General features: G+C 45.7%; 1 protein-coding gene across 2 annotated transcripts in view; it reads right to left on the bottom strand.

Annotated features, from left to right (window-relative positions):
- Positions 1 to 15,701, bottom strand: part of GLRA1 (glycine receptor alpha 1) — a 79,896-nt gene extending 64,195 nt beyond the window's left edge. For both annotated transcript variants that reach the window (XM_040975836.1, XM_040975846.1), the window contains exon 1: positions 15,348 to 15,701. In XM_040975836.1, the coding sequence (XP_040831770.1) occupies positions 15,348 to 15,403 (56 nt within the window). In that variant the 5' untranslated portion in view covers positions 15,404 to 15,701. The remainder of the gene's footprint in view (positions 1 to 15,347) is intronic.
- Between the last annotated feature and the right edge of the window lie 4,592 nt (positions 15,702 to 20,293).

The following is a 20,293-nucleotide window of genomic DNA, read 5'->3' as shown; positions in this document are numbered from 1 at the left end:
AGTAAATGGGAGAATGTAGTATTCTCTGCTTACATATCATGTCATGAGCTTCACCCAATTCATATCATGTTATTTATTTTAGTCTTAAAAGCCTTAAATGTTATCAATATTAAAATGAAATTGGTAAATTCTGATACCTAGTGAAATTTCATGGTGACTAAGATACAGTAATTCTGTACCATTGAAATTTATCTTGCACACTGTTAGGAGAATCCTTACTAGATTGTAGAGAAAACTGTCACGGTGATAAGAGCTGGGAAATCATTCATTCTCATCCGGCTGGGCATTAATCCACTGTGACTTTGGACAAGTCTATTTTCCTCTGGCCTCAGCTCCTTCCTGGGGATGGAAACAATTGAGCCAGATGATTCTTTCCATTTCTAATTACTTTTTTCAAAAAGGCCAGGAGGATTTTATGAAATTGCATAAAGAATTGGGTAGTGCTCCAGCCATTCTGATGAGAATATATTCCATCCATCACTTTGTTTTATAAGCCCAAATCTGTAGTATAACTTGGGTCTTCCATTTTCCAGTGACATTTTACTTCCAGCTCAATGACCTCATTGGGGAAAGCAACTTCCATTTGCAAAGGAAATTTCAACAAATACATCAAATGGTCTAAACTTCAAGACCCACTTTTACTTTGAGAAAACAGAGTCAACAACATCTCAGATGGCTCAAGTGTCTTTTCTTCACTTTGGTACAGGCTGTTCAAGGGTACTCCAGGTCTGATTGTGTATGCTGGTATCCTCTTTTAAAAACAAACTTTTCATCTTTTAAAAAATATCATATATTGTTATAAAAACATTCGGGCATTACAAAAATATTCAGTATTTGAAATGAAAGTTCCTCAATCTTCTCATTCGTGAGAACAACTATAAACAATTTTAGGTCCATTTCTCTAGGCCTTCCCTCCTCATATAAGAGAACTGATACATGTAAAAAATAACAGAGTATTACTGTACATGCCTTAAAAAATCTTTCTTCTCTCTTTCCCCATTTTTGTCCTTCATCCTGAACTTCTCTGTATAGAATGAGATCACTTCCCAGGCCCCTTATTAACTATGTGACTTTGGATGAGCCATTGCCCTTGTGGGGTATCAATGTCTTCATTTATAAAAGCACACAGTTTTCTCCAAGCTCCCCAACTCCCTGTGATAAAAGGCTTTGGGTGTGTATTGAAGACTGGGTGTAGTGTGGGGCAGGGGTGGGGCTTTGGGCTATTTTCTTTCCCATTATCCTGCTTTTTCCCCCACTTAAAATCTTTCATGTTTTAACATGAGGCCTACAGAGCAAGAGAAAAGGAGAGAGAGTGAGTGAGCACAAACACGAATGAGCAGGCACACTTTCTAAATGCCTGCAATGTCCAGAACCAGGCTGGGTTGAAGCTAGGGACTCAGTTCAGGTCTTCCACATACTGGCAGAAATCCTGATGCTTGAGCCATCCCCTTGCCTCCCAGGATCTGCGTTAGCAGGAAGCTGGAGTTAGCTGGAGGTGAGTAACGAACTAAGGTACTCTGATATGCAACATGGCTGTTTTATCTACGAGACAAAATGTCCCTATTATCTTGCTTTATTGGACTTACAGCACAATTAGTTTCCTGATTTTGACTAGTTTAAACCCTTTCCCTGAAGTTAAGCTGCGTGAGAGCCAGGGATGTATCTTTTCTCTTCATCAGTGTACCTAGTTACCTAACCTCAAGCAGTTGCTGGTTTATAGCATGTAATAATAAATGTTCTTTGGAAAATGAACACAGTCTCCTGTCTCAGCTGGGCTTCCAATGGAGAGAAGGCCCATTGAGAAAGATGAGGGCAGAACAGGCATGGCCTGAGCTTGGGTAGCAGGGTGTGTAACTGGTTCTCTCAGAGTCCTTGGGCCTAGCATCATCCAGCTGGCCCTTTCTGCAAGTCCTTTTGCTTTGCTTGCATCACTCTCTTGGCACTCTTTGCCATTCGGTGAGTTAGTCATTCTTTATGGCCTGGTTTAATTGTCCTGAGTGCTGCAGGGTAGCTTTTCCACCAGACAGTTAGTCAGACTCTGTATGCTTCTACACCCCTAAATGCCTATCCCACTTTAATGACAGTCTCCGCAACTTTCCTGCTTTCTGTGGTTGCTGTATGCCACATGCCTCCTCTCATTGCACACTAATAGTAATATGTCAAAAAGTGATAGTTTTCATCTCCATTTCCAAGATGAGAAAAGCTGAGGTTTAGGCATCTTCAAAACAGTGTTGTTCCGAGATATGTGCCTTGCAAGTGATATAACCAGGATTCCAGGTTAAATCTAATTTCTAAGTTAGATTTATTAACTGCTGGCCTTCTATGAGGCAGCTTAAGTGCCATACAATGACAACTTTGTGTGTGTGTGTAGAATCCATAGTCCCTATACAGTCCAGTCTCACTTCAGGTACAGAAATCTGAGACTCTGAGACTAGACGCTGCACAGGGAGGCACATCTTTTATTTATCTTTAGGCTGGAGTGCAGTGTTATCTCCTTTTCTGAGCTGTATTACTCTTCTTTTTGTGGGGCTGTAGCTTTTTTATGTTCCAAGGCATCTGCACTGAATTCCCTAGTCCCATGTCTCTGGGCACGATGCAATCTTTTTTTCTTGGTTCCTACAAAAATTTTTCTGTTCTATTCTATATGTTAGATCACATTGAGATAATTACCTTCAACAAGGCCCTTGCTTTCCATACAAATACAACCATTTTAGAAGCTTTGCCTTGTCTGCATGCTTGGGTCATGGTAGCAAGCAACCTTATCTGCACTGGTTGAGATGTTTTGAGAGGCCTGGACCTTGGCCACGCTCTGCCAGACTGCAAGGATAAGACCGACCCACTCGCAGCCACAGCTGCGGCGTGAGAGCTGAGCAGCCATATCTAGCTCACATTCTCACTGAGGCTCCTTTCTTGCTGTAAAAGGAGGGTCATGGTCACTGGGTGGTTGGAATCCTTATGGTCCCAGGCTTCAGCACAGCAAATAGTAGAGGAAGTGGCTTCCTCTGTTAGGCACGTGAGGACAAAGCAGTTTGATTCAACAGACATTGAGCATCTAACATGCATGAACCACAGGGATGACATTGCTTACAAGAGGAAAGTAGACCAGCTAAAATCCTGGGAAGTACCAGGGCATGAATTCCTTGTATTCTTGTTTACCTTTTTCCAGCACTAAGAGATCATGATGCTCCAAACCCTTGAGATGCTAGGAAGTAGACTGAGCATCACAGGAATCACATACATGTTCTCAAGGGGAGTTTAGGGATAGGAGTTCATTCCCAACTGGGTCTGTGGAAATCCAGGAGGTGCTTCATGGTGAAAGTGACGCTAGAGGTGGGGTCTTGAGGCATGGGTAGGAGCTCAGAGAAGTGGAGAGGGAATGACCATCTGTTAAGGGCTTGTCCCAGACTGGAGAAACATGTTGGAATCTGGACTTGATGTGTCAGTCAGTGCAGCTGTTTCTCATAGATATTAGGGCAAGGAGCTTGAGGTTCAGGAAGATTGAAGAAACTCTCAAGATCATAGAGCAAGAACGTGATGAAGACAGGTTTGAAATGCAAGCTCTGGTTAGTGTGTCTTTCTTAGCAGAAGGGAGGGGGAAGCTCTTCCAGATTGATGGAGAGGTTAGGACATAGCATGAGGTAAGGGCATAGGTGGGACTTGTGAAGAATGGGTAAACAACTTTAGGTTGCCATTTGATTTGGAGTTGGAAATACAGGCAGAGAGTGTTTGTGGTAAGCTGACTTACATTGTGCCGAGTATTCTCAAGACCAGGGCAGTGCAGCTACAGAAATGAAGGGGATAGAGGTGCATGGGCATTGACAAGGTATTTTGGAGTGATAAAACAGAAGTTATAGAACATGGTATTTAGAATAATTCTAGTTTTATAAAATAGAAACAGCTTATTGAAGCCAAAACAGTTGAAGCCCCTTGGAAATCAGACTGTCTGAATTTCAGCCTGGCATTGCCTCTTAAGGGCCCAGCGATGTGGCCTAGTGGCTAAAGTCCTCGCCTTGAACACGCCAGGATCCCATATAGGCGCCGGTTCTAATCCCGGCAGCACCACTTCCCATCCAGCTCCCTGCTTGTGGCCCGGGAAAGCAGTTGAGGACAGCCTAAGGCCTTGGGGCCCTACACCCATGTGGATGACCTGGAGGAAGTTCCTGGCTCCTGGCTCTGGTTCGGCACAACACCGGCTGTTGCGCTCACTTGGGTGTGAATCATCAGACGGAAGATCTTCCTCTCTATCCCTCCTCCTCCCTGTATATCTGACTTTGTAAGAAAAATAAATAAATATTTAAAAAAAGAGGCAAGAGCCCTGGGAAAGTTTCTTAACCTCATTAGAACAAATAATAGTATAGGCTTTATGTGATTTTTGATGATTACATGGGATGATAGTTATTCAGCCTATGAAAGTTATCACTCATGTTTTTGTTATAACTATATTATTAAGATCATTTGTGAGGGGACTGGCATTGTGACAGAGCATGTTAAGTAACTGCTTGTTATGGGTTCCGGCTCAAGATCTTGCTGTTCTGATCCAGGTCCCTGCAAATACTAACATGCGGCAGAATGGCCCAAATGCTTGGCCCCTGTACCTGCTTTGGAGACTCAGAAAAAGCTCCTGACTCCTGGCTCTTGGCTTTGGCTGGGCCCACGCCTAGCCAACGTGGTCACTGAGGAGTGAACTAGTGGATGGAACATCTCTCTCTCTGTCTCCTCTCTGTGTCTCTCCCTGTATCTCTACAACTCTGCTTCTTAAATGAATAACAAATTTTAAAAAAAGCATCTGTAAGGACAAATACCAAATTGTTAAATGACTTGTCCCAGGGAGTAAGATTTCTGTGTATTTTAGTTTTAAATATCTTTTTATGTTTAATATTTGAGAACAAACAAGCATAATATTTATAACACACACACACACACACACACACACACACACACACACACACCCCCCAAGGCAAAGGAACCAGTAAAACAGCAGATCTATTAAGAATGATAGAAGGAGTATTTTAATAGATCTGCTGTTTTACTGGTTCCTTTGCCTTGGTGTGTGTGTGTGTGTGTGTGTGTTATAAATATTATGTTTGTTTGTTCTCAAATGAATGATAGAACGAGTATTTCCAATATATTTCTGTTGAGTGCTTTCTTGTACTACAATAAGTCTACTAGGGAAGATGTCTCAGCGATGATCCATGGGCTGTCTTAAACAGGTGTTTAAGACAAGAACATTGTCTGGGCTTCTCGTGGGCCACACCAGAAGTGATGCTTAGAGCTATAAAGAAGGCTGGCTCAGTCCTTGCTTCTTCCTCCGCTTCTATTCCCTAGGCATCATTTGGACTGGATGTAATTTCCTAGTCTTGGGATGATCTGGGAAATCATTTGGGTTTGCTTCAGGAGCAGCAAATCTGGGGCAATGTGGTGAGGCCCTCCCACGTCCCCACGCTGCCTCAGAAACCTACTCTATGGAAGAGAAAGGGAGGCTTGGGATATTTGATCGTGTGTGTTTGAGGGTTCAAGTACGAGATTGGAAACCTGCTGGTATAAATACAGGGACTAACCATTTAAAAGCCTTGATCCTTATCTCAGAAGTCGTGATACTCTTTTTCCTGATCTCCCAGCTCAGAAATTCTCTCCCATGGCCCTGCATAGTTCCTGCAGTGATGTTGGCCACAGGCTTGTGGGAGAAAGAAGAATGGATCATTGATGGGAAAGCATCCCTGCTTCCAGGACTCTAATCACGCACCTGCGTGGAGGGGCAGACGGGAATGCACCGTCCCTCCTGTGATTTATGGAGGCACACTGGCTTTATTACTATCTACAGCCACCTGTGAGAGATGAGCTTTTGGTTGTCTGAAGAAGCAGATTCATGTCTTCCAGTCTCTTCATCTAGTTCAGTCTGTCCCCTCTTACCCCAGGATGATGTTTAAACTAATAATGGCAATGTAAAGGTTACAAGAGTGTTTTCTGGAGTTAGACCCACTTTTGAATCCTGGCTCTACATCTTATCACTTGTCTTATGTTGAGCAAGTTACAAAAACTCTGCCTCAGTTAGCTATAAAGTAGGGATTTTGGTGGCAGTTATGAAATAAGAAATATGAATAAGCATTCAGTAAATAGTCAGTAAATACTAATGGTTATGACTAGTGGGTCACTGTGCTCAAAGCTGCTGCATCCTGAGGGGGAGCAGGAGGGAAGGTTTGCACTAGCCACAGTGGCTAGTAACATAAAAAATGTATACGTTTTAGGCTCCAGCAGTTCTGTTTCTTACTCTTTTTGCCTGCCTGAAGAAATGCCACATATGTTCACAATTATGTAGGTACACTGTAAAGATTGCAGTCCTTATGGCCGTGGAAAAATTAAAAAAAAAAGGGGGAGGGTGGCCAGAAAACAAGGAGAAATCCGTCACCTGGAATGCTCTGCAGGCAGCGTTTAAGGCAGTGTAATGGAACTGTATGCCTCAACAGGTACAGCATCCCAAGACACGTTGCTTGCAAACAGAACAAGATTGTGGAATTACGTGGGCAACGTGATTCAATGAGGTGACAGTACGGTGCGTGTATCTCAAAGATTACACAGACACCCATGTGTGCAGCATGTATGTGTTACATATATGAATGACAGTGACAGGGATAACAGAGGGGAACTGGAGGCCATTATCAAAGCTTGTTTCAGGCTTGCACTGGCGTCTCTTAGAGAACTTATTCATGTATTGCACAAGGAAAGGTAATTAAGAGCAGAAAAAAGAAATGCCAATCTGGCTAACCAAAAGAATGTAAATGAACTTGGCTTCATTAAGTCAAAGACCTAGTAGCAAATTCCAAGCTCTTCTCTCCTATGCTTCTTTCTATTCCTGCGACCCACTGGCAGAAATGGCTATTAGTCCAACATCTCGACCAGCCCAGAGGGGCTGTATTTTTAAGAAGTATCTATCTGTCTAAGAATGATGAGCTAGGAGTAGGATCTGTATGAGATTCCTGGCTTTATTCTGGGAGTAGCAGAATGGTTACTTGCCGTTCTCCAAAAGCAATTCCCTTCACATCCCAAAGCCTCAGTTTTTCTCAGCTCTAGAATGGGAGTAGTCTATTGTTTTGAGGCACTCGGGCAGCTCCTCATCCTAGTGGATGTGAAGCCCTCACTACACAGCAAAGATCCTCTGTAAGCGAGCACTGTGAAGCTGCTGGCGGCCAGGCTTGCCGCAGCACTGCCACATTCCTCTGGAGCCAGGAGCGTTGCAGGAGGGAGCACACAGCGATAAACAAGCAGCTCTCCAAAGGCTGGGAGATCCTAGCAGTGACTCCAGTGAATGAGATGCTAGCATGCTTTGTGGAAAGTGGTGGAGAAGGAAGAGCCTGGTGCTGAAGCTAAGCAAATGGCATGCGGAGCAGCAGTCTCCGGTCATTGAGGAGTTCTGCGGAGAGCCCTGGTGGCCCCAGGGTGGACAGAACCATGTGCAAAGAGGACTGATGAGCTAGATCGTCTTTGGAGAAGGCAATCCCAGATCTTAGTTTACCCTTTCTCATTCCCAATAGATCCTCATTGCTGTTCCCCAGGGCCTCCTTATACCAGGGTTCAAAGCCTGATCCTTGCAAGCCTGCCTCTCTCTCTCTCTCTTTTTCCCCAGCATCACAGTCAGGGTTTGCAGCTGCCTGCGTGAGAGCTTTGGGTGCATCTCCTTCAGGGACCTGGCCTCCCATGTGGGGATAGGACTGTCTCCTGCGGGGCTCTCTTGAGTCTTGAGTGTATCTGTGCCGGAGGGCGGAAGGAAGGGAAGGAAGTGATAGGGTCAGGCTCATAGGTTCTCTAGGTGATGTTGGAGCAATGACTGAGCAATAAATATGGCTGTTTGAGAAAGTCATTTATTTTCTTCTCACCTGCACATCCAAAGGTCAACCTACATCAGGGTCCTCATGCCAAATGGTTTAAATCCTTTTTCCTCAAGCCCTAGGCTCACAGGAGCAGCAGCAGCAGCAGCAGCAGTATGACATGGGGCTGTTAGCAAAGCAGATGCTTAGGCCCCACTCAGACCCCCTGAATCAGACAATGTGAGTCCCTATCCTGGGACATTGGCTTCTGGCTGACTGGCATGATGCTAGGGATGCGTATTTTTAATACTTTATTGAGAGAAAAGTCAGTGACATTTTTAATATGCACAACTTGATATGAGTTTGGTGAAAACTGTGTACCTCGGAAGCTGTTGCCAACATTGGTGCTATAAATATGCCCATCATCTCTACATATTTCCTCTGCCTTATGACCGTTATGAGAATCATTTTGCAATTAAGTACTTAATCCAGGGAAAATTTGGGGAAGCTTTTTGATGAGACCTTCGCAGCTAGGTTTGAGAACTGTCGAATTCTAGCACTTACCAAGAGCCCTTTCTGCCCCGCAGGATTCTATGATCCTGTAGAGCCATGAGACACTCTAGCAGAAAATGCGACCCTCTGGGGTGAACAGGCACATTGAGGGTGCACCTGGCGTTGGAAGAGGGAGCCCAGGCCTAGGTATGCATGAAGGGAGAGGACGCATGGCCCAGGAGCTGCTGCCTGTGTCACCACTGGGATTAATGAATGTCAGCAGCTCCCTGTTAAAACGGTAAACTCATTTAGCAACGGACACTGCAAAACAGCCCAATTCAAAGGCAAAGAGTGGTAATCTAATTGCACTGAATTAGCCTCGGGAGACTTGGACAATATCAACTTCAGCAACCCACAAAGGGGTCCTTTATAAAGAGTTTCAAAAGCTTTAGAGCCCCAGCACCCCTCATAAGGGGCTTGAATTACAAAGCACAGGCGCTGTGTGGCTAAGCCCCTCTCCCCTGCATCTCAGGACATTGTTCTGTCCTAATGTGCTTTCTGAAAGCATTTGCTGGCTGACCCATGCTGCTTTCACTTATGCGTTAGGCTCCATAGGGAGTTGGTTTGGGAACACAGCTAGAATTCAGAGCTGTAACCATCAGTGCTGTGAACATCAAGCCTGCCTCTGGTCTTGTCCCCGGACCGGTGCATTTTCTGACACATTCCTCTGGCTCATTCTGAAGTCCTTCTCATTTCTTAAACCCAAGGCCTTACATAACCAAATGATTTCCTACTAGCAATTCTTTGTCGCATTGTGTATGTGTATTAATTGCCCGATGTATTTGTCACCTGATCCATTTTTAAAGAAAAGGCTCCAGTGAGTGCGTGTTCACGGCGTGATTTAGAGGGCTTACGGAGTCCAGGTGGGGATTTGGGTGTCAGGAAAGGAGGCAGTGAAAGGGTTGTGAAGATTCGGCTTTACCTGCGGTTTGTTTACTCTTCTGTAGTGAATGACATGCTAGGTCTGTGAAAGTAGCTTGGATGTCTGCTGTGCTTTTCCTGGAAGGTGGATTTCTAGTTTCTTCTTGCACATCTTCCTGGTCAGGGACCATGGCTACCACTGAGGCAGCCCAATGCACATTTTCATAGAGTTTCCAGAAAGTTCTGAATTATTCTGAGCTCATATTTGTGTGTGTGTGTAATGTGTGTGTGTGTGAGATAAAAATTTTTTAAAAATTCTACCAATTTACTTCTCCCAATTTTTCTGTTGGTGCTATATGCTATATAGAATAAACCAAATCTATTGTTTCCCAATATCGGTCCCTGGGCCCCTAGAGGTTCATGAAATAGTAATGAGGAATCAGAATCTATTTTTAAAATTTCAAAGCCTGTATCAAATTGTATATTTACTTCTTTTTAAAAAATTTATTTTATTTTTATTGGAGAGTCAGATATACAGAGAGAAGGAGAGACAGAGGAAGATCTTCCATCCAATGATTCACTCTCCAAGTGGCCACAATGGGCCAAAACTGAGCTGATCCAAAGCCAGGAGCCCAGAACCTCGTCCAGATCTCCCACACAGGTGCAGGGTCCCAAGACTTTGAGTCATCATCAACTGCTTTCCCAGGCCACAAGCAGGGAGCTGGATGGGAAGCAGGGCCACTGGAATTAGAACTGGTGCCCACCTGGGATCCTGGTGCATTGCGTTCAAGTTGAGAACTTTGGCCGCTAGGCTATGGCACCAGGCCCATATATTTACTTCCAACAAGGCCCTGTGGGGATAACTAAAAAGATTCGCGTGTCTGTACTTTTATTTTTTTCTTAGGTCAACTCAGGGTGGTGACATTGCCCGTTCTGTGATGTTCAGTATTTCAGGCAGTTATGTATGCTTTTGACAGAAAGAAGATAGGGAAAACAAGAAGTGAGGGGAAGATGAATGGGTTTGGTAAGCAAATTTCCTAAAATAGAGGTTTTTGTGGCAGATGAACCAACAAAAAGCCTCATCGAGAAAAAGTGTAGAAACCTCGGCCTGCCTCTCCCACTGTTCTTCAGCTGTAGGGGGACAGTGCTCAGACACATGTTTTCCGATGGCAGTGATGAAAGTGACGTATTTATAGGGAAGTGTTCACAGTGGTGTCCAGGTTGGGGTAACTCTCGAAGAGCAAGGTCCTCACCCTTCCCGGTTTGAGAGACTGAGTAACACACCTCCATGGGGCCATTGCTTGTGAGTAACTGACGGGTGCTGTAGGAGCTGTAACCAATCACGTTGCTGTCATGGAAGAGATTGGGAGAAGATAGCTTCAAACGGGCACACCTCAAAATGACTTTAGACAGAGTGACTGGCGGAAAGCTTTCTTGTGGCAGTTGAGGAAGGTGAGGACGACAGTGCTCACAGAACCCTCTCAAGGTGATGCTGAATTTTCCACCCCAGGTCTCTCTGTCCTTTCGGGGCCGAGGCTGCTTTGCTTAAAGCCTACTTCAGAGCTGGCAGAACAGTGTCAAGATAGCCAGGCTGGGAGACAGCGCCATCCGTCTTAAAAATCACTCCGGCTCTGCCAGCTGATGAAGGACATCAAGTTAATGATGCTCGTGTAAATGTATTGATATCTCAGGATGCACATGTGAGCGACTTGGATGGGACCTCCCCGGGTCCCCTGAGGAAGGAAGAAAGGTGTTGGATTGAAAATGAGCCTCTCTCCCTGTGGAGTGCCGGACACACTTACACGTGATAAATACGTGTCTGCTGAAGACAGGGAAGGCAGCATCGCTGTCCAAGCCAATTCGTCCTGAGCCTTGTGATCCTAGGCACCGTCACAGATAAAGACCTGAGCAGAGACTGGTGGGATCTTAGAGGCATCCGATTTAGCCATTAGAGTTGATTGGTTCAAAAAACTGAATCCCTACTAGAAAGAGATGTTATGGCCATGCTGAAAGATGCAAGCAAGTTGACGTTAGAAGCAAGAACTTTCAAATCAAGGCCTGCCTGCTGTTCCCACCACACTTGGTGGTGCACCGCCTCTTTCACGAGGCAGTCTCGTACATCATCAGTTCCTTACATATTCCCTGATAGGTCGTTGTTACTTTGCAATGTGCATGCTGAGGTCATGTGCTGATTCATGGCTCTGTTTACCAGCAGAGGGTCCCTGTCCAGGCTATCCATTATGACTAAAAAACATGAGCTTTTTTTCTTTCTCCTAATGTTCCTGAGCCCCCAGAGGAGGGTGAACTGTCTGGGCCTAATGCAAACTTAACTAAGTGGCATCTTTCTGCAGGGAAAAAGTCCTTGGTCTGGTTCTGATACCCCTAGCCACTTTCCGCAGTGCTCCACATGCCGCAGCCTTCAGGCAGAATACAGCTTTATGCCTAGGTGCAAAAGACCTAGGGTGATCATCTACCCCTTCTGCAAGCTTGGAGTCCAGGAAGCAGAGGGTCCACTGAAGGGAAAAGCTCATTGGCCTTCTACCTGAGTAGCTTTTTTTTTTAGAGCAAAAATATGAGATGATGTATTTAATAGCACGTTCCTTTTGAAAATGAGTGTGGAGACAAATGTCTTCTGTCATCCTGAGGACAGGACCCTAGCCAAGGAAGCATCTACTGGAACGGGAGCTAGAGGAGTTGCCTAAGGAAAAGCCCCTCTTCTGGGGAAACTAGTCCTGGTGTAGACCTGCTTGCCTCCCCTGCTTTTAGCCCCTTCTCAAGCACTAGGGAGGTCCCTTGTTTCACTGTGATGCTTTGTCTGTTTCGTCAAGGCATTTTCTCAAGGAAGTGAGCACTGCCCCCCATTAGAATTGGTTCATCAAAGTGACTGATGGAAAAATTGATCATTCTGTACAATGGCTTGGTACCAGGGAGTGTATCCCCTCCCTCCTGCATCCCCCTAGAGGTATTTGGCAATACTTGGAAGACATTTTTTTCCCCTTGTCTGTCATGACTGGGGAAAGGATCCTACCAGCACCAGGGATCTTACAGTGTATAGGACAGCTCTTGGAACAAAGAGTTAGCATGTCCACATGCCAGTGATGCAAAGGGTGAGAGGCACAGTTATACTCTCTGAGTCTGCTTGAATTACTCAGAAGACAGGAGAATTTGGGGGATCATGTTTGATCATGTTTGGGCCTGCTCCAGCCCAAAGGCGTAGTATGGCCTCTGAACGAGTCAACAATCACATTCCTTCTGGCTTGAAGGGGGGATTGAGAAAATGTGCTTCTACCATTGAAAAAAAAAAACAAAGACCTTTACTATTTTTTTAAAACAGTCTAGATCCCCATCTTCAACTGAAGATGAGACAAAATTTAGATTGTTGAAATCCAGAATGTGGTGTGTAGGATTTTAAGTCCTCAGGCTTTTAAAAATCACCACAGCAGAAATAAATAAATAAATAAATAAATAAATAAAACTTCATCCAAATCACCTCAGTTTACTTGTGGTGACACAGCTGCTGAGCGCTGCAACGCTGCTGGTCACCCAGGTCCCTGGATATCCCTTCCTAAGGCCTCCATTCATCCTCTGTGCTGGTACCCTGCAAGCGCCCCATCACTTCAGCTATTGTTTTGCTTGTTTTGCAGTATTTGCCGTCATTCTCAGGTTGTGAGCTAATGCAATAGAACTTCTGCTATTGAAAGCATCTTCCGCACAATCCCCTCTACTTTTTCACCCAGCAAGGTGAGCAGGTAGCAACGCCCAATCTAAGAAGGACATAGGTGCCTGAGATGACTGAATTTGTTTACTCCAACTTAGCATCTGTCCCTTGGGGGAGAAGGGGATATTAACATGCAACTGGGCAGGAAGCGGCCAGCCTCTGTTTACCCCCATGTACATTGTACTGAGCCCCCAGACTTTTAATACTTCTGTATTTTCACCCAAAGTTTAAAAATATCAGAGAGTTAGAAATGAAAATATCAATTGAACAAAGACAACCTAGTTACCTTAACCCCCTAAGATATTTTGAAAAAATGTCTGAAAAATTGCTGGGAGGGTATTTGCCTAGCTCAGTAGCTCCTTTACTTCTTATTTTGTGTCAGAAGTGAACATCCACTTCTCAAATGAAGTGGAGCTTCCTATGTTTGAAAAGTGCAGTGATACAACTGCCTTTTCAGAGCTCCGTAGTCACGACTCTTCTAAACACATGGGATTCTGTCTCACACTACTGAAGCTTGTGTTTGCCATCATACACGTAGGGGAAAGAGATGTAGACTGATGACTCCTGACAAGCCACTACCAGTTTATGTGCAGACTTAACACAGATTTAGAACCCTATCCTAAGGATTACAATGCAGACCTTTTAGACCAAGTCTCCCTGTCATGAACAACAATGTCTGGCAGAAGAAAATCCAGCATCAGCATGATGTTCATCAAGAAAAAAGGACGTGTGAGTGGGGTTGGAGGGGGATAATGTGCTTGGTCCCATTAATTTGCTCTTTAATCTCTCTGGTTCAGTTCTGTCTCCAGTAAGACAAATAGAGAATCAATTTGCATACAAATGTTACCATGTACCCCACCTCTACGGTGCTGGACAGTTCTACAAGGTACATTAGAGAAAACAGAATCTGACATTAATAAGACACTTCCCCCATAAAGTAGCTACATTTCAGAAGACCCTGGATTGCTATACTTTCTATCATCCCCTCTGACTCCTTGACTATTTACGATCTGAGGCGCGTCCAGTACTGTGGCCTGTCACAGAATCATTTAAACTGGAGGTTAGAAGCTTGTTGAGGTATCTCAGAGAAGGGGGCATCTTCTTTATCTCCAAGGAAAAGCATGAAGAGATGCTTGGAGACATTTACAGTTTGGGGGAGGTGCTGCCTATGGCTTCACCACACCAACAGTTTCTATGCAGTGCAATGAAACCAGAATTATTTCCTGCTTTATGACGAGAAATGATGATATTTGGTGGCTATTTATTTTTAAGAACAACCAAAGTATATTTTTCAAATGATTATTAATGCAATGCCAAGGCAATACAACACATGAGAGGCAGGCATCTAAAATGAGGAAGATTAATGCTCCCTGCAGGTTAGGAAAAAGAGTAATTTTTTTTTCAACTCATATAAATAGGATTTATCATAACCATATCTAAAGATAGCATGATTTGCCCACTTAGTAAAAGGCCATCTATTTCAGTGCTACCTGGAGATGCGATTTTTCACTTTCATTTGTATTAATGAAAGAATGCCAAACCTATTGGGAGAAATTTGTAACCTGGGAGACAATGGGTGACGGGAGAGGAGGTGAGTGGTGGATGGACCTCAGCTATTGAATCTGGCATAGACATAAATTAAGACAAGAGACATAAAAGAATTGTGCATTGGTTCAATGTCTACAGCACATGAAGTCGAGTTTTGAAAGGTGGGTGGAGGAAAAGAGCCAAAGTTTCAGAAGGCAAATCCTGTCCTAGTGTCTGTTCTTAAATTGACCCTTGCCCCCTTCACCCAAGTTCAGGCCTTTGCAAACTGAGATCATAACACCTTTGTCTCCAAGCACCCGGCCTCAGAAACCGCTCTCACCACCACACAGAGAAAAAGAAAGAAAACAACAAAAAAAAGCAAGAGAAAAAGAAATGTTCTGTGTCCAGCAAGTTCGAGTGCAACCTTCGCCGTCACCGCTAGTTGTCACTTGGCTCTCAGACCCAAAGAGCGGAGGTTTTTCGGCACTGCGGTTTAGAGAGAATGCAGTGCTAATTAAACTGAGTAACTCCTAAAGCTTCCCCTGAAAGTCCTCAGCAAAACGATATGCAGAGGGGTAGGGGTTCGGGGGGGCTAGTATTTGGGGGGTGTAGCAGACCGAAGGACAGACAAACCGCAAGGAATAGGCGAACAGCTGCTGGAGCAGAGCCTGTCTCAGACCACGCACAAGCCAGACACCCTGCGGGCGGGGGTGGGGGGCCCGGCTAGGGGGAGAGGGGGCGGGGAAGGAAAGACCCGATTGCAGCAATACACAACACCCCTTCGCCCCCAGTGATGGGACCATGGACCCGCTCAGCATCTGCGCTCCCCCCGACCCCGCTCCCCTCCATTTCTATGAGAGCGATGTGTTCAGTAGAAAATTGCATACCTGAAGAATACAATGGTCTCCCAAAGGTAGAGTCGAAGAGTATTGAAGCTATACATTTTTCAGGTCTTTGTGCTTTGTAGTCCACGACTTACGGGGAGGGGGCAAAAATGTTCCAAGTTGGCACTTACAAAACCAGCGCCATTGAAAAAAAATAATCCAGATGTTCGGGGGGAGGTGGAAGACGGGGGTGTGGAGGGGGAGCCCCAGGGGCCACTGGCTCCAGGCGGCCCTGGGGAACGCAGCGGCCACGGCGCGATTCAGCACCACGGAGAGCGTCCAGCCCTGCTTTTCAGGAGCGCGAAGAGTGTAGCTGTTTGCTAAACTCCAGCGTGTCTGTCGGCTCCCTGCGGCGCTCGGGAGGCACGTTTGGGGGTGGGTATATTTTCTTTTCTTCTTTTTTTTTTTTCTCCCTACCCCTGCCTTTTCTGTTTAAACGGCCAGCTCCAAGCAAGGGGATAAACAAAATCTTTGGTGGCGATCAGAGCGCTGGCCTCGGACCGTTGGAGTGGGCGAGAATCTTGGATGGAAAGATAGCTCTCAGGCTGGCCTGTGGGGGCTTCAGGGTGAGCGCTGCGCGGTGGACGGCTGCTGCCTTCAGTTAAACCTCGCAGAGGGTGCTAGGCTGTCGCATCGCCACCGAGTCCCAGAAGCTCGTGCCCCTGTCTCTGTTCCGGTCTGCTGTTGCCTTGCGCGGTTCCCTGTTCTCTGGTCCCCACGGAATAAGTTATGGTCCATGCGGAAAAGGTGTCCCATTGCTTGGGGCTGCAAGGCGGACTAGAGCCCAGGGCAAGTTTCAGGGGCTGCTGGTTCCATGGCTACCCCGCGGGAATCCGGAGTCTCCCCCAGGTGTCAGACGCATCTCGGTTTTCTGAGCGTGCCCATCTTCCTTTGGCCGGGAGTCCTCCGGATCTTGAGACTTTCTCACTGCATTAATTTGCCAAACTGGTGGCGTAGGGGATTGGGTGGGTGAGGGGTGGGGGGAGCGGCGATGGCGATGGGAGGGGTGGAGAGGGGAAGAAAAAAAGGGGGAAAAACTCCTTAGTATCTTCAAACCCTCCCACTCGAGGTGTTCATTGGCCCGAGGCTGCGAAAACCAGATCTTCTCCCCATTTTGGGCCAATGGCGTGCTAGGCTGTGGGTTGATTTTAACGCTTAAAGCGCTGGGCGTCACCTGCTTTCCTCCCCTTTCCTCCCAGCTTTTTTGGTTTGAGGGCTGTGAGGCGGGACGAAGCTATGAAGGATAACCCCGGGGGGTGGGGGCTTGGAAAGTATCACAAGTGTTTCTAAAAAGTGTAGTTGCAAGTCCGGAAAATACTCCCTGGTGCCTGATGCAGACCTGCTTTGGAGCTCAGTCTGTCTTTCAAAAAGCGTAGAGTCCAACTGGGTCTTTGAATTTCTTGAGAGCTCTGAAGTTGTAGTTCTCCTTGGAAGGACAGAGGAAGTCTTGCGGAAAGAGGCCATCTCTCTTCACGGTGGCTGCTGCAGGGGAAAAAGAAAAAAGAAAAAACCAAAACAAAACAGGTGGAGGTTTCTTGGCCAGTTTCTAGGCTCGGAAGCAGCTGTCCTGGCTGGCAAGCTTTTGGAAAAGAAGGAAGGTGAATCCTCTTCCAAATGAGCGGGAGACAGTTTTATTCACCTTGAGAAGCTGGTGAAACAGCCTCACAGAGCTGGTGGATGGCTCTAAATTAATCACAGAGTCCAGTTGTACACATAGGTGTTTTGGTGCACTAACCCCTCAACCCCCCATCCCCTGCTTTCCCTCCATCCTGTCTCCCTGTTTTCCCTCCACCTTATTTGAATCTCAGAAACCAGCTATACATTTCACTTTGGAGCCCATCTGGGGAGGTGGAGTTAATCAGATTTGCTACGGGCTAAGGGACTTTAGTGGATTAATGGCCTCTGCAGGATTTTCTGGCTGATTTGAACTCTCAGGACCTCCAGGGACTCTCCTTTCCAAGGCTACTGGGAGAGGACAGTCCTTCCCCCTTAACTTGTAATTTCATACATTTCTCCTTTGGAATCCTAGGAGGTGAGTCTTTCCTAGGATGGTTTACAACATGCAGCTCTCCCCAGGTCTTCTCCCCAGTAAAGAAGTCTGGAAATGGTTGGTTGGAGTCATTCTCCTGGCAGGGTTTCCCCTCCCAAGCCGCTACACTGTGGCAGCACACCCTCATACTGCTTCCTTCATTGGCTCCACTAGAGCTTCCATGACATTCCAAATAGTGACTGAAAATAAATTTTGCTTTGATAATGGGTATATCTGTGAGTCTAATACAAACACACACACACACGTACAAGTTTATTCATATGTATACATACATCTGCACACATACATTTATGCTGTATGTGTAATCAAGAGCTGAGCTTTATTGGCATGCCTTTCATGTGCCAGTAACTATTGTATACTTACTGAATTTATGTATCATATTCACATACGGAAGCAAATATTGTCATTTCACGTGTGTCTATGTGTATACAACATACGTGTCTTTCGGAGAGTAGGCTTGAGTAAAAGCTATGTGAATATTTTTCAAGTGTGAGCATTTACTTGTGATCTGTTTCCTAATTCTGAAGTCAATGTGAAGTGCATGTGTGTGTTTGTTTCCTTGCTTCTGTAAGTGGGTCTGTATGCACACAGGTGTGTGTGTGTGGTGAGAGACATCATGATGTCTCTAGCAGTACCAAACTGTGAGCTGGCAGCTTTCCCCTCGCTCTTCACTGACTGGAAAGCAGCCTAGTCACACCTGCCTAGTTGGCTGTGGTTGCCTCTCCTTCAAGGAGTGTGAGGTGTGTGTGTCTGTGTTGCTGTATGTGGAAATAAATGACTTCAAGGCCATGGCTCTTGCCATAAATGAGTACAATTGCTACTGGGCAGGGGGAGGAGGGCAGTTATATTTCTTTTTTTTTTCCTAAGATTTATTTTATTTTTATTGGAAAGTCAGATGTACAGAGAGGAGGAGAGACAAGAAGAAGATCTTCCATCCATTGACTCACTCCCCAAGCTGCTGCAATGGCCAGAGCTGTGCTGGATCCAAAGCCAGGAGCCCAGAGCGTCTTCCAGGTCTCCCACATGGATGCAGGGTCCCAAGACTTGGGGCTGTTCTCGACTGCTTTCCCAGGCCTCAAGCAGGGAGCTGGATGGCAAGTGGGGCTGCTGGGATTAGAACTGGTGCTCACCTGGAATCTCAGTGTGTGCAAGGCAAGGACTTTAGCCGCCAGGCTACCTAGCTGGGCCAGGCACTTGTATTTCTTTTTCCTTCCCTTCCCTTCCCTTCCCTTCCCTTCCCTTCCCTTCCCTTCCCTTCCCTTCCCTTCCCTTCCCTTCCCTTCCCTTCCCTTCCCTTCCCTTCCCTTCCCTTCCCTTCCCTTTCCTTCCCTTCCCTTCCCTTCCCTTTCCTTCTTTCTTTTGCACTTATATTTCTAATTGCTTCCTGTTCATTGTGAAACTGATTCTCTGATTTAATTAGCACACATGAATACAGCTTGTGCCAAGCAATGGGGACATTGTGGTGTAAGCTAAACAGTTAACTTGAACTCCTGAAACGTGATTATTTAAGAGGGAAATATCCCTCAGATTGCTAATCTATCACCTTTACCAGTTAACTGTAGAGTGTGCCGAGGCCTTTCTCTTCTTACGTAAATCACTACTGAGAATTAAAATAAAGAAATGTGGACCTGGTCAAGGATTTATGTCCTTATTTTAACTGCCTCAGAAGGCTGAATCTGTTAGGTAAATGACTAAACCTTTCTGGGCCAAAGTCAAATGAGGATATTAAGGACGTTAAGACTCACTTTTCTCACCATAATAAACTGAGTAGTGGAAATGGCATTTAGATCTAACTTCATTGTACTTCAATATGGTATGAGCAAGAATTCTCATGGCTTCAGCTGAAGGCCCGTTTCCATTGGTAACTAGAGCATACAATCCAATTCCAACTTCATCTCAGTACTTTCCCCCTGTAGGTCCCAGATTTGAACCTTTGCTGTGAGGTGCAAGAGAGGGCACGCCAGACAAGTCTAAGATATATTAAAGAGTCTTTAGTAACCAAGTTTGGTGACGGCAAGGCCTACTAGAAGTGAACAAATGACATGTGGCAATGCAGTCTGAGTCAAAATCCTGAGAGGAGCAAATAATTATAACTGTGAAACCCATCCATTAAACTGAACATCCATGGTCCAGCTTCCCCAGCAATGTGGGTTATCCTAAGAAACGAGCAGCAAACAACCTGGACACACTTACATTCGTGTCCATGTTTCATTACTCTAGGCCTCCCCTCTCCTGGAACTCTCGAAGGTGCATAGCTGACCTGCCCAAGTAGTGAAGCGAAGGTGAGGAATACAGACTTGACAGGGCCATGCTCAGGGGCTACCTGTCCTCAGAGTCTGTCTGCGGGAAGCCAGAGATCAAGCGGGTACTGGGGAGACCAAGAGTGCAGGAGCGATGAAAGCACACGACCAAGATAGAGTGCCCCTCCCTGCCATGGTCCTCTATGGGGGCTTGCAAGGGGAGGGGAGTGGCTGTACAACAGGCACTCGGGCCCCTCCTGGGTTCCAGGTGATGATAGCTGAGTGTCACAGGTTGGCAGAAAGGACCACGTAGGTGGGGAAAGTGTGGCTTTCAAGCTTGTGACCCTGAACTAACTGCCCAAGACTACAACACCTTAGTCAAATATGAGTAAATTTTGCCACACAGAGTTATTTGATTGCTAGAGAAGATTTATTCTTATTCAACAGACGCTTTTACCATTTGCCAAGTACTGCTCTGGACTCAGGAGTCTGGGGACCCAAAGGAAAATAAAGCAGGCCAAAATCTCTGTTCTGATGGAGTGTTGCCGAGATAGGAAACAAGGAAATGTATGATGTGTTAAGCAAACGTGAAGGTTAAAATAAAAGAACAAAGAAGGCAGGGTAAGGAGCAGAGATGACATGGAGGCGCTGGTTTAAGT

The sequence above is a fragment of the Ochotona curzoniae genome, unplaced genomic scaffold, assembly GCF_017591425.1.
Source record: "Ochotona curzoniae isolate NIBS_2020 unplaced genomic scaffold, NIBS_Ocur_1.0 contig_1, whole genome shotgun sequence".
Taxonomy (NCBI): Eukaryota; Metazoa; Chordata; class Mammalia; order Lagomorpha; family Ochotonidae; genus Ochotona; species Ochotona curzoniae.
This window is presented reverse-complemented; position numbering and strand designations above follow the sequence as displayed.